Here is a 13712-nt window from a genome sequence, read left to right as displayed (position 1 = left end):
TAACTTTTGAAATTTTATAAAAATAAAATTAAAGTATTTAAAGAACAAATTAGAAAATAATTTTTGGACAATTTTATAATTATTTCATTAGATTGATTTATTATTTTTATTATTATTATTAATATCTATAATTTATTTATACAAAATATAGACACAAATTAATATGATTTTTTAAATACCAAAAAATTATTGAAATTTAAAACTTAATATTGATTAATTTAATTCAATAATTTATTTATTTATTTATGTAAATTAAATTAAAGCTTTCAATACAAATAAACAAAAATAAAATTCATTCTTTTTTACATAATATTTTATATTTATTTATAAAATTTTTGTGAATTTATTTACGAAAAATTTAATAATTTTTTCGTTTTTTTTATGATAGTATTTTAAATTTTTTGGTATTATTAATATTTTTGTTATTCATATTATTATTTATTGTATGAAAAATGTAAAATATTATAAAATTTATTATATTGAAATAATATTTATCATTATTTTATCATTGTATGATGAAAAAAAAAAAATAGAATAATGTTTTTTTATTTTTATCACAAATGTTATACAGAAAATAAAAGTGCTGAATAGATAAAAAATATTTATATATAAATAATGATAGTACGAGTAGATTAATATATTAAATCTTGAATTTATTCATTTATCATTTTGACATTCAAGAGACGAATCATCCTACTCACATGTACATGTGTGTCTTTTATTCTTCACTTTTCTTTGAAAAAATATGTTTCATATACATTTCATACTATTTTTTTTTTTTGTTTGTAAAGTATCTTGGACATTATGAATGACTTCAAAATGATTTCTTTGAATTTCAATTTGAAATATTTTAATTTATTTTATATAAATGCAATTTTATTGTGGATTTTATAATATTTTTTTTAAAATTTCAATTTCAAATTACAATGGATATATTTTTACATTTTTGCAAGTTTTATAATAAATATATTTTAGTATTTTATTATCATTTGAATTAGTTTTTTTTTATGTTCAACAATTTTATTTAAATATAATTTTCAAATAAACTACAAGTTCATTATTTCAAATATCCCATAGCTAAATAAATACAAGTTATTTTTTAATTTACATCAAATTTTACAGACGAATATAATATTTTATTTAGAAATTATTTTCTCGTTATTATTATATTTTTAATTTTTCATTTAATATAATATTTCAATATTCTATATTTTCATTTAACATTGATGTTAAAAGTAAAGGGTTAACAAAGTCAGTAAAAAAATTTACATGTATGTTTTGAAATTCTATGAATCTTGTAATATTATTATTAAAATGTTTGCTTAAAATTTTAGTTGAATAAATAACTCATGGTATTTATACAAATTAAAACAAGTTTATAATGAAAATAGTCTCAATATTTAACAAAATTCCAAGAACATAACGACCCTTAAAATACAAAATATTATTTTTTAAATTTTACAATAATTATTTCAGATAAATAATAACTATAATAAATTTATTTTTATATATTTCAAAACGTACTTTTATAAATCTAAAGTTAAATGTTTAGTTTTCTAGTTTTTAATAAACACTTTGTATTTTGTAAATTTTATTGATGAATTTTAATTTGAAATTTTAGTAAAATAAATAGTAGTGTGTTTATTCAACTACTAGAATTAATGTAAATATGATTTTTAAATAAAATTATTTCGATATTCAACAGTAAACTCAAAGGACGACAAAATCCCTTTGACAAATGTCTGCAGATAATTATTTGTAGGGTTTGACAACCCACGGGTATCATTAAGAACACAGTAATGATGTAGCAACATCAAACTGATGATATTTAAAAAGCTACAAATTTTTTTTTAATTTTCATTATAAATTTTCCAACCAGATAAATTGTTTAATTAGTTAATTCTTCGAATTTTACTTGTGTTTTTATTATAAAATACTCGTCTTGTTAATGATCACATTTTCAGTTAAACTTCTTTCAAAAGTAAAGTTAATTTAAAGTTAATTAATGCACATGAACATTGTGGGTTTTGTAATATTTTCATTGAAATATTAGCTCGCAAAATTGAATGAAATAACTACGCCAGTACTGACGTTTGTATAGGTATAATTGAATACTTGAAGTGTAAAATATTAGTGAGCTGATTTCATATCAATATGGCAATATAGACAAATATAATTTTCATCAAACGATTAAATTATTTTACAAGAGATAAAACAGTAGCTTGTATATAATTTGTTCATTTAAAATTTATTTAATTCAATATTATTACAAAATTCTCGTCTCGTTAATTATGATAACTTTTTTGTAAAATAAAATGCTTTTATTTTTATCATGATAAAAATTTAATAAAGCAATCAAAGAATATCAAAATTATGAAATTTAACAAGATCAAAATTTTTCATATTTTAATGAGATAATTTAATAATTATTTTATATTATTTAATTTACAATAGAAAAAATTATTTTTTTTAGCTGTGTAATTTTAAATAAATATTAAAATATTTTTCTTGCATTTTAAAAATTAATTGTAGGTAATTTTGTTTATTTAAAATTACCTGATGCTGAAAATATTTACTCAAATTATTTACTCAAATTCTCCATTCTCCGTGGTTAATGTTGACACGCGTAATTCAATTTCCTCAGATTCCGTATCACGTTTATCATTAGACATATGATCCACTGTGTTGTTGGATGTCGTATCAAGATTTATTACCGACATCATTATTTCAATTTGTTCAATTTTTTGTGCTGTAATATTATTGATTATCGTTAATTTGAGCTGTTCAATGACGGGTTTCTTTCACGGACCACGGTATATAGAAAATTGAATTTTTTCTTTTTCTTTTTTATCAAATTTATTGTTGTATTTTTTGTTTGTAAATTTTATAAAAAGAAAAATTGATTTACCTTGTTTAGTAGATTCTGGAAAATTTATAGCATCATCAGAATCTTCAAATTTCATGTCACTCGATTCGTCAATTGAGTTTGGAGAGTTGAAATTTAGTTTGGTTGAATTTGAACTTACGTATGATTGCCTTGCTCGGTCACTGTCACTCGAATCATATTTGTCAATGGCTTTTATGGCATTCAAATTACTCAAGTATTTTTCTGATTTTATATTTGGAATTTGTTGTTTATCAACTTCATCCATGCTCAGCAGTTGATCCAACAAAAGCTTTGAATAATTAACTTCATTTATTACATGTTATGATGGCTTTTTTATGACATGAAATATTTTTTATTTTGAAATTGATATTTGCAAATAACTCGAGTGATTGATTTTCATTCACCATGACTAAAAAATCATGTTAAAAAAATATCCTGAAGGCATCATATATCCCGAATAAATTTAAAACTAATTTCTCAATATAAATTTACATTTTAAAAATTGTATCCCTATCTTTTTAAATTAACTTATATCTTTGATAATTTTTAATTAAATTTCCTTTTTATTTTTTGTAATATACTAGACTGAAAAATATTTTATGAATAAAATAATTATTACATTTATTTGAAAAATTTGTAACTTAATTTATATTTTCCCCAGCTAGTAGATAATTTTAATTCTATAATATTTTTTACATCAAAGCTTTGTGATATTGTAACAAGAAAAATGTTAATATTTATTTTTATTTTTATAGATAATTTTAATTCTATAATACTTTTTACATCAAAGCTTTGTGATATTTTTAAATTTACTTTTCCAAATATTAAATATTGATTATTTTTTTTATTTACTTTTTTCGATTTGATAGTATTAAAAATATTTGTTCAGGATATTTATAGTCATGCAATGAGTTAATATACAAATACCAACTCTGTTATTACTTGGCCTAATTATTCCATCTGATGATCGACTGGCATTCTGCACAATCCTAAATGTAATCCTTCCAGAATCACTTGTTATTTCATTATTTTTATTACCAATTGATATTGAAAATTGACTTCCTAAAATTGGCATGTCATGAGTCATTTGTTGCTCTAATAACTCATAAATGTCAAAGTCATTATACATGTGGTTGGACCACTGAATATTTGATGATGATTCAAAGGGAAATATAATCATCAGAATAAATCCTACTAGCAATATTGTCGTTACAATCTATCAAAATTTTTAAATTAAAATAAATCATATTTACACATCAATACTTATACTTGCTGAGTTGATCAATATAAAAAAAAAATAAAAAAATTTTATAGTAACATATGTGACAGGTAGTTTTCTAGTTATTAAACTTTTTTTTATTTTTCTTTTTTATTACCCGAGAAGATAATCCAAGACCGGATATTTGCTCTATTGATCCACATACCATGAAGAAAGATAATTTTGAAAATAAACCAATAATCCACCAAATAAATTCAAAAATAAATATAATAAATTTGTAAATATAAAAACTTATCATTTTAATTAATTGAAATTATTTTATTTAACCATTTTTGACGTTTTGAAAATTCTTTAATTAAAAATACTATAATTAATTTTAGGTTAAATAATATTTTTATTTTTTAACGAAACAATGAAGAAAAAAAAAATTATTTTCTTCCAGACGTTTGTCATTTTTTTAATACTGAATAAAAAAAAGAATTTATTTTATTTAAAAGATTGATAAAAATGCTAAGCTACTGGATTGAAAAATATTTAAAAAAATAAATTACAAAAAAAGAGAGGAAATAAAATGTGATGTATATTTTTTTTTTAATTTTAAAATTGAAATGAATGAAGTCGATGATACAATATGACATGCATTATAAATGTAGCTGAAGAAAAAGTACGATATGAAAATAGAAAAAAAAAAAATCCGATAATAAAAATTCGTGCATAAATAAAATGTAGAAAAATATTTTACATTTTAAAATGAGTATATACATTCATATTTACAAAAATTATGGCTTTGATTATTTTTTTTTTTTTATGTTTTATTTTATCAGGCAGTTAATCTCTCGTGTTCACATCACCACGTCGGTTAAAACATTTTTTTTTAACCCTCTATAATACTCATAAAAATTGATGTATTTATTTTTTTTTTATGGCTATTTTATCTACCATGCAAATAATATTTAATCTAAAATTATTAACGAATGACATGCTATTTAAATTCAGATAAATATCAGTTTTAATTTTGCATTAATTCAGTAGTTTAATACGACATTCCGAACTTACTAATTGAGAAAAAATATAGTAAATTAAAAAATAAAAATAAAATTTGACATAAAAAAAATCCTTGGTTTGATAAAAAATTTTTTTTTCATCATTAAAATTATATTTGAATTTTTTCTTTTTTTTTTTAAATGAATTTTCATTTATTTTTTTTAATTAAAAATATTCTAGTGTCATCTTTTTTTGAAATTTATTTAGTGTTATATTCTATTTTTTAAATTAATAAAGTCTTATGTAAAATGTAGTTGAAAAAAAAATAATTATTATTTTTATTTTTTTTACTTTTTACGAGATCAATAAAATAAAAATTCCAAGTAAATTTCAGCAAACATTTTCGGTTAAATGTGACACCTTTATTGAATTCTCTGACGATTAAAATTTTTTTTTTATAAATATTTATACATTATATTGGAATTTACAATTTACATTACTTTCATTTACTTACACATGTTTTTTGAAAATTGATTGGATTTTTCTTCTAACTTTTCTCTATTTGTCGAATGTTATATAAATAATATTTTTTTTTTTCAATAAGCCCGTTGGCAAAAAACATTCAAAGAACTTTATTTTTTTCTACTAAATTTGTTTTACACTGACGCATTGACATTTTTATTTGCTCTATTCAATGTGAATTCTGTTTTCAGATGAACTAATCATTTCTTATCGACCACAGTCAGTTTAGTTGAGCATAAAAGCTCTACCCAACATTCCGGTTCCTGTAAATTGTGTTTTTCTATTTTTTTTTTTCATAGAAAAATATTCATTTTGTATGTTGCCGACAGTTTTTTTGAGAGATATAAATTTAATAAGCCAAATAGTATACGATATTTCATTTATTTTTATTATGTCACTTGTAGAATTTTAATGTTAATTTTTTTCCGGTAATTAAATGGAAAGGATTGTTCTCAAAATTTACAGGATAATTAGGGAAAGTATTATGAATAATTGAAGCTTAAAAAATTCCAGGAAAAATATTTTTTTTCAGAGATATAAATTTATTAAGCCAAATTAAAGTAAGTTGATGTTTGAAGATTTCAATGTTATTATTTTCCTACTAATTAAACGCATTGAAGAATTTTTTTAAAAATTTCCAGAATTATAGAAAGTAAAAATCTTAATAATTTAGGCACAAAAAATTCCAATAAAAATATTTTTTTTTGAAGATATAAATTTAAAGAGACAAATAGTCAGTAACAGTCAATTTTAATTTCCCACAATTTCACCACGTCTCTCAATTTTTCACTGAATCTAATAAAATATTTTCTCTCATCTTGATGATGTCATTCAAGAACAAATGAAAAATAAATATTTTAATAATAAAATTATCCTTATTATTACACACAGTGACTACACATATAATAAAAATATTTATTAAATTTAAATTACACTTTTTACAATATTTGAAAAATCCAATAAAATAAATTAATAAATAACAAATCTTTTCATAAAAAACTACTTGCTGATGATTCACTAATTTTATTTGCAGATGTGCTTTCATTACTACTCTGTTGATTAACAAATAAATGTTGATTCGGCAAAAGTTTAGCATTAAAATTTTCATCACAATCATTTGTGCAATCAATATGATCAATTTTATTCTGCATAATAATTTTTGACTCGTGTTTTTTAAATGTATCATTATTGATTTTACACCTAACAGAACATCGAGAATTTTTAGGATGTGATTTTACATCAGTCAAACATTTACAAATGATTTTTCTATCATCAACATTACTAAATGTTCCTCTTCTAAATTGTTTTTTACATAAAACTGTGTCTTTGAATGCTTTTCGATATTTTAAACTCATGAGATTGTAGAGAATTGGATTTACTGTTGTGCTAAAATAGTAGAGAAAACCACCGAGTATGTAGAGCCATTCGTTTAGATCAGGATAGTAATCAGCCTCCAGAGCGTAGACATAGAGCAATCGTTGAGCATGAAAAGGACACCATGCAAGAAAAAATGAAAATACAACTGCGCCTGAAATAACCAATCAGCAGCTGTGAACAATTATTACTTATAAGACTATTAATCAATTTTATTATTGATTTTAAATAAAAATATTATCAAATAATATTACTTTAATTATTTATATGTAAATATTTTTTTTATATGAAATTTATAAAATAAATTTCATTTAATTTTCACTGATTTTATTTCATGTAAATTTTTAAATAACATTACACTTTTATGGTTTTTTTAGTTGGATATATATTATTTCAACACGCGATTCTACAATTTGAATTTTAAAATAATTGTTTATTAAATTTATTTTCTTTGAACATTTTTATTTTTTATTTTAAAATATTTAAATTACTGTATGGTTATTTTTTTCTATGAAATTGTTATGAACCTTTGAGATTGTAGAATTTGATATTGATGATTTAAAAAAAAATTATTCATTGGCTTTGTATATTTTTAATAATATTCCTGTGTGATTATTCTACTCTAAATTAATTTTATTTAACTGTTATTATATGAACCTTGTAAACACGAAAAAATTAAATATTAAAAAAAACTTACTCAGCATTCTGATAATACTTGTTCTCGATTGAACTTGCTGAGAGTCTAGATGTGCCGAATATTCACCGTCACAATTGAGTTTATTTTTAGCGCTTTCTCGTATTTTTAGGCCCATTCTTATGTAGACAGCAAGCATGACAAACATTGGAATTAAAAAAAAAACAATACAGCTCAATTCGTACAGTGGAAAATTTGGCATGTCTGGTAGTAACATTGCACATATTGCTGAATCAGCTGAGTTATTACCAGAATCTACATAAAAAAATTTAAATATAAAGATAAAATTATTTTTATGATTAATATTATGATGATAATTGAAGAGGACTACTAACCAGGAGGATACTCGATGTAGTTTACATTTGTATATATTGCAAATGGTATTGCTGATATAATTGCAATAATCCATGCTGCTGATATTATGATAATTGGCCTTTTTAATCCACTCATTGCATGAGCACGAAATGGATGGCAAATTGCCAAATAACGTTCCATTGAAAATGCAACAATTGTTAAAACAGATACATATGAGGACCTGTCAAAAACCATCAAAAACAAATTAGCTAATTTTATCATGAAAAATTAAAATAAAATAAAAAATATTTATATTATTTTTTAATTAAAAATAATTGCAATTTATTTTATGCAACTTGTAAATAATTGTCGTTATTAATTTTTGTTATTTTATTGATTTATAATTTTTTTATTTTTTAATTAAAAATATGCTGAAATAATTTGAAAAAAAGTAATTAAAATTAGTCAAATTAATTTATTTAATTGTCGATTGTTTGAGGTATATTTTTTTTAATTAATATTTATAAATATTTATGAGAAAAAATTATTTTCTTACATTTCGGAAACATATGCACGAATTTTACAAAGTGCAACACCAAGTTCCCATGGATATTGTTGCCAAACACAGCTCAATTCATTTGGTAAGCCTGAAATATTAATAGCCATTAATTAATTATACTTAACAGTGATTATTATTACTATTATGTTTATGTAATTTTTAAATTAAATTTATATATAAGATGCTATTCGCTTTAAGACAGCTGGCACGAATAAAATACAGCCAACAACGAAATTTATTGAACTACGTGTATTATATATTTTGTTCATGGTATTACACACTAATGTTATTTTATTTATTACAATAAAAGCTCAAACAATATTTATTATTAATAAAAATATTGTGTATTTATGAAATTTTGAATTATTCAATTATATTATATACTGAGTATATTTAAGCTTTTAAATTGACTTTATGATTATGAAAATTTCATTGGATATTTTAATTTTTTTATTATTGAAAATTTGATGGATGTAGGGGTAATATCAATTTTTGATTGTACAATTTTATGAATGATTAAATTGAATAAATTCTTTGGTATTTAACAACAAGAAAATAAATAAATAAAAAGACAATTAAAAAAATTAATAGAAAAAAAAACAATTTAAATATTCATTTTTTCAATTGTTTTTTTATTTATTCATTTTATTGTTGTTAAGTAAGCAAGAGTAACAGCCAAAGCGACAGGGGGGGGGGGTTTAAAAAATTCTCATTTTGTCATAATCTCTGCAGTCTGCACAGGTGAATAGTAAGTTAAAGTTTTTTTTCACGAAAAAAAAATTTTTTGACGATTGAAGACAATGAAGTAGGTATATGAAAAAAAAATGAATAAAAAAAAAAAATTATCTAGTGTGGATCCAACTTGAGCCATTTAGTAAAGATTTTGAAAATGTTTTTTCTAATATATTATGTCTCATCCTGAAAAGCTGATAATTAATTGGCAATGTAAAAATTAAACTCTACACAAATGACTTTGATCATTTTCTTAAAAAGACGAAGAAAAATCGGAGAAATATTTCCAGCGACTTTCCTCCGACTTTTTTCCGTAACAAATAATTGCAAATTTAGCTGAAATATTATTTAAAAAATTACCGTTTTTTTAATTGAATTTAATGTACAAATTAAATTGGATTAAAAAAATTTCATTGGATATTTTTATTTTTTTATTGTTGAAAATTTGATGGATGGAGGGGTGATATTGATTTTTCATTGTACAATTTTATAAATGATTGAATTGAATAAATTCTTTATTATTTAACAACAAGCAAATAAATAAATAAAAAGACAATTAAAAAAATTAATAGAAAAAAAACAATTTAAATATTCATTTTTTTAATTGTTTTTTTATTTACTCATTTGATTATTGCTCAAAATATAAATCATCACAAAAAAAAAAAATGGCAGTTTTCTATTATCTTATCTTTAATTGTAAAGAACTTTGTGATGCACAGGATAATTACAAAAATGCGAAAAAATGTTCAAAAGTTCTCAAAAAAGCGATTAATTAAGTTTTTTTTTGTTAGAACTTTAAATAAATATGGAGACGATTGAGGACAATGAAGTACATTAAAAAAAATAAACGAAAAAAAAAAACATCATCTAGTGTGGATCCAACTTGAGCCATTTGATAAAGATTTTGAGAATGTTTTTTCTAATATATGTCTCATCCTGAAAAGCTGATAATTAATTGGCATTGTAAAAATTCAACTCTACACAAATGACTATGATCATTTTCGACGAAGAAAAATCGGAGAAATATTTCCAACGACTTTCCTCCGACTTTTTTCCGTAACAAATAATTGCAAATTTAGCTGAAATATCATTTTAAAAATTACCGTTTTTTTAATTCAATTTAATGTACAAATTAAATTGGATTAAAAAAATGCTTCGGTAATTTCTTTTTTTGCCTGATTTTTTATGTAGATTATTAGGGTGATTTTATTTAACTGCTGAAGCAAGAAATGCTTTGATGAGATTTTTTTTTATTGCCTAATTTCTACCCCAAATATTGAGAGGGTTAATTAAATCCAACTCGGTCAATTTAATCTTTTGAGGGGACCTGTTGCTTCTTCGTATTATGAAGCATTGATTTTTTTTTTTCCTTTTTTTTCATCATAAAATATAATGTCTAAATGTTTTTTTATTTCCCCTTGGTATATTGCTTTATGCTAAATTTTAAATTTCTCTAGAATTTACAGTGTTGGCACGTGAACAGATAAAATATTTTTATATAATTTTTTTTTATTTTTATAACATGTTTATTTAAAGAACAAAAGCCAGCTTATTTTAAAACAATGTTTTTTATTTTTTATTTATCAGTTAGCAGTAATTAATTAATTAAAAAATAGAAAAATATTTAAAATAATTATTTTTATATCAAAAAATAAATAATAATAGATATTACATTTTTTATTATACATTTTATCGAGCAGTAACGAAAAAAAAATATAAAAATAACTTGAAAAAAATTCATCGCTAAATAAGAAAAAAAATAAATCGTGAATTTAAAAGTTTGATAAAATGTCAATACTATATATTTCAATTTAAAAAATATACGATTCGTCTTGGGATTTAAAAATTGTTATGAAAAAATATAAACAGAAAAAAAAATATCAATATGTCCTTTGATGTTCAGCCAACTTTATTTAACGTAAAAATATCATCGAGAGCTTTTTTTTTTTACATGGAAAAAGAATAACAATTTGGATTATCAATATCGTAAAAATTTTAATACAAAGCTGATGATATTTTTTATTAAAAATTACTTATTGACATAAAAAAAAATAATTATTTAATGTAATTTTATCAATTATGTTGTTATCAAAGTCCACATGTATTAGTCCTTGATTTTCTTCAAATGTTATCAATAAATATAATCACATTAATTACGTAAATTAATTGTTATATATATATTATTTCCAAGAACGAATAATGGCTTCTTAATTCAACTGTAAACAATATATGTGATTTTATGATCTTATCAATTTATCAACACTTTAGTCTGTCAAGTTGACACTATTATTTCCTCGTGTACATCACCTGTTTTTTAAATTTAATCTATCATAAATTTATACGTTAATTACAATAAATAAAAAGACAAAAAAAATGTTCAATTTATTGACTAGAATTATTTTTAAAAATGTAAATTAATTGGAATTTAAATTATTGACTTTTCATCAAACTTTTATTAACATATTTTTATTTTCTTAAAAATAACAGGTAATTATTTTTTGCATTTTTATTATTACCGTCATCTTTTAAATTTAAAATATTTATTATGAAAATAATTACAACATATTTAAAATATCACCAGCTACATAACTTTGTTTTAAAATAAATTTGTCTTTTAATTTTTAAACAAACACAAGCTATTTAAAAAAAGCAAAAAAAATATGAAAAAAATATAAAAAAACACATTATTTGTTCACGTGCCAAGACAATTTAAATAAAAATTAGCAACATTTAAAATAAATCAAATATCAACTCACCTAAAATGAGAAGAATAAGATCAGATATTGCCAAACTAAATAAATAATAATTAGTTGCTGTATGCATTATTGAATTTTTAATAATAACAGTACAAGTTATTATATTTCCAATGACGCCACTTAAAAATATCGTAACATAAGCTAATGTCAAAGGAATAATTATTCTCAAAGGTAATTGTTTTGGTCCTAATATTCTTGTCAAGTAATCAGCTTCTGTTAAATTTTCATTTTTCAATGAATCCCAAAAATTTTCAAACTCAACTTCTTCAGATGATGTTATATCCATGTTTAGAAATTAGCTATTCAATACTCAATCAATAAAATAGATATTTTTTAAATTAATTATAACGTAGTTTAAATATTTTTTTTCGTATTTTCATTTTATAATAAATAATTGTTGTTTCATGCTTTGTTGAATATCTTGATTGATCATTTTTTAATCATTTTTAAATAAATACCGTGTATATATTTATTGGAGCAGGTATTTTTAGATTAAAATGATATAGTTGTAGGAAAAAAATACACAATGGAAAATTGTCTCAGAGGTATCATCAAGCTTGAGTGTCGTGATGAGTGAATAGAATTTTTTTTAGTCAATGCCTCTGGAGACTAGAACGTGATCACATTTAAAATCCAGTCAGATAATTTTTTGCATCAAACTGACTGACACGTGATAAAGATTACAAGAAAAACAATTTTTTGGATAAAAAATATTTTTGTCTTTGCGTTGTAGTATTATAGATCATTGATCCATAAAAATCATCAAATTTATTTTAATAATAGAGTCAATAAAAAGTGCACTTTGACTCGTATTTCAATAATATAACCAAATTTTATTCAACTTGAATTCAACTTTTAAACACAATGTATATATTTACTTTTTGAATAATTTATTTTTCAATTTATATATTGTATATCAATGAATATCAGCTTCACTAAACAACATTTGATAAAAAAAAAAAAATAATTACGATAACTGTCACCTTGAATTAACACAAAAGATTTAAAAAAAAAAATTTTTTTCAAAATATTTTTCATTGATCTTCCTTCTCTTTATTATTCACTGTCTATTTTTTTTATTTTTGCACTTTTTTTTGTCCTTTATTATCATCCTTGCTGAATTTCACAGTATGACAATTTTTTTTTTTTCATTTTCTTTGCTATAAAATCTCATGAATAAATTGAATCAAGTGGAAAAAAAAATGAAAAAAAAAAAGCCAGATAAAATAAATGTGTAGTGATATTTTGATTTGGAAAAGTTTTTTAATGTTATGTTGAATAACAAATGGATAATTTTAAAATGAAATATATTTTAAATGATATGTTGACAGAGAGTGTTCTCGTGTGGCTCAAGATCACTTTGATACTGTATCTTCCAATTGATAAAACGTGGCAGTAGACTGGGTGAACTTAAATGCTCTCAACTGACACAATCGTGATTAAAGAATAGATGATGATGATGATAATGATGATGATGATATTAACACACTCACAGACAATCAAGTGCAATCAAAACAATATATATCATTTTATTTATATATTTTTTTTTTTTCATATATATTTTTTATCAATGTAATTTTTTTCTTTCAAATTTAAAATAATAATATAATAATTTATTTAAAAAATAGGTAATTTAAATATTAATTTGAATATAAATTTAATTTATTCTATCTATTCAAAAATTAATAATA

At 21.5% G+C, this 13712-nt stretch overlaps 1 protein-coding gene and 1 long non-coding RNA gene across 2 annotated transcripts; both read right to left on the bottom strand.

Annotated features, from left to right (window-relative positions):
• Positions 1–2229: 2229 nt before the first annotated feature.
• LOC122858625 lies at positions 2230–4376 on the bottom strand. The gene is made up of 3 exons (XR_006374311.1): positions 4264–4376; positions 2909–4103; positions 2230–2749 (listed from the first exon to the last, which is right to left on the bottom strand). It is a non-coding gene; the product is annotated as an uncharacterized LOC122858625 (long non-coding RNA).
• A 1107-nt stretch (positions 4377–5483) lies between these two features.
• LOC122858624 (neuropeptides capa receptor-like) lies at positions 5484–13390 on the bottom strand. The gene is made up of 5 exons (XM_044161608.1): positions 12022–13390; positions 8531–8621; positions 8016–8215; positions 7684–7935; positions 5484–7140 (listed from the first exon to the last, which is right to left on the bottom strand). The coding sequence occupies exons 1-5, from the start codon at positions 12305–12307 to the stop codon at positions 6602–6604; spliced, it is 1368 nt and encodes a 455-aa protein (XP_044017543.1). The 5' UTR covers positions 12308–13390; the 3' UTR covers positions 5484–6601.
• Positions 13391–13712: the final 322 nt, after the last annotated feature.

This window comes from Aphidius gifuensis, linkage group LG6, assembly GCF_014905175.1.
Source record: "Aphidius gifuensis isolate YNYX2018 linkage group LG6, ASM1490517v1, whole genome shotgun sequence".
In the NCBI taxonomy this organism is placed as follows: Eukaryota; Metazoa; Arthropoda; class Insecta; order Hymenoptera; family Braconidae; genus Aphidius; species Aphidius gifuensis.
Note: the sequence above shows the minus strand (reverse complement) of the source record. Positions and strands in the feature narration are given on the sequence as shown.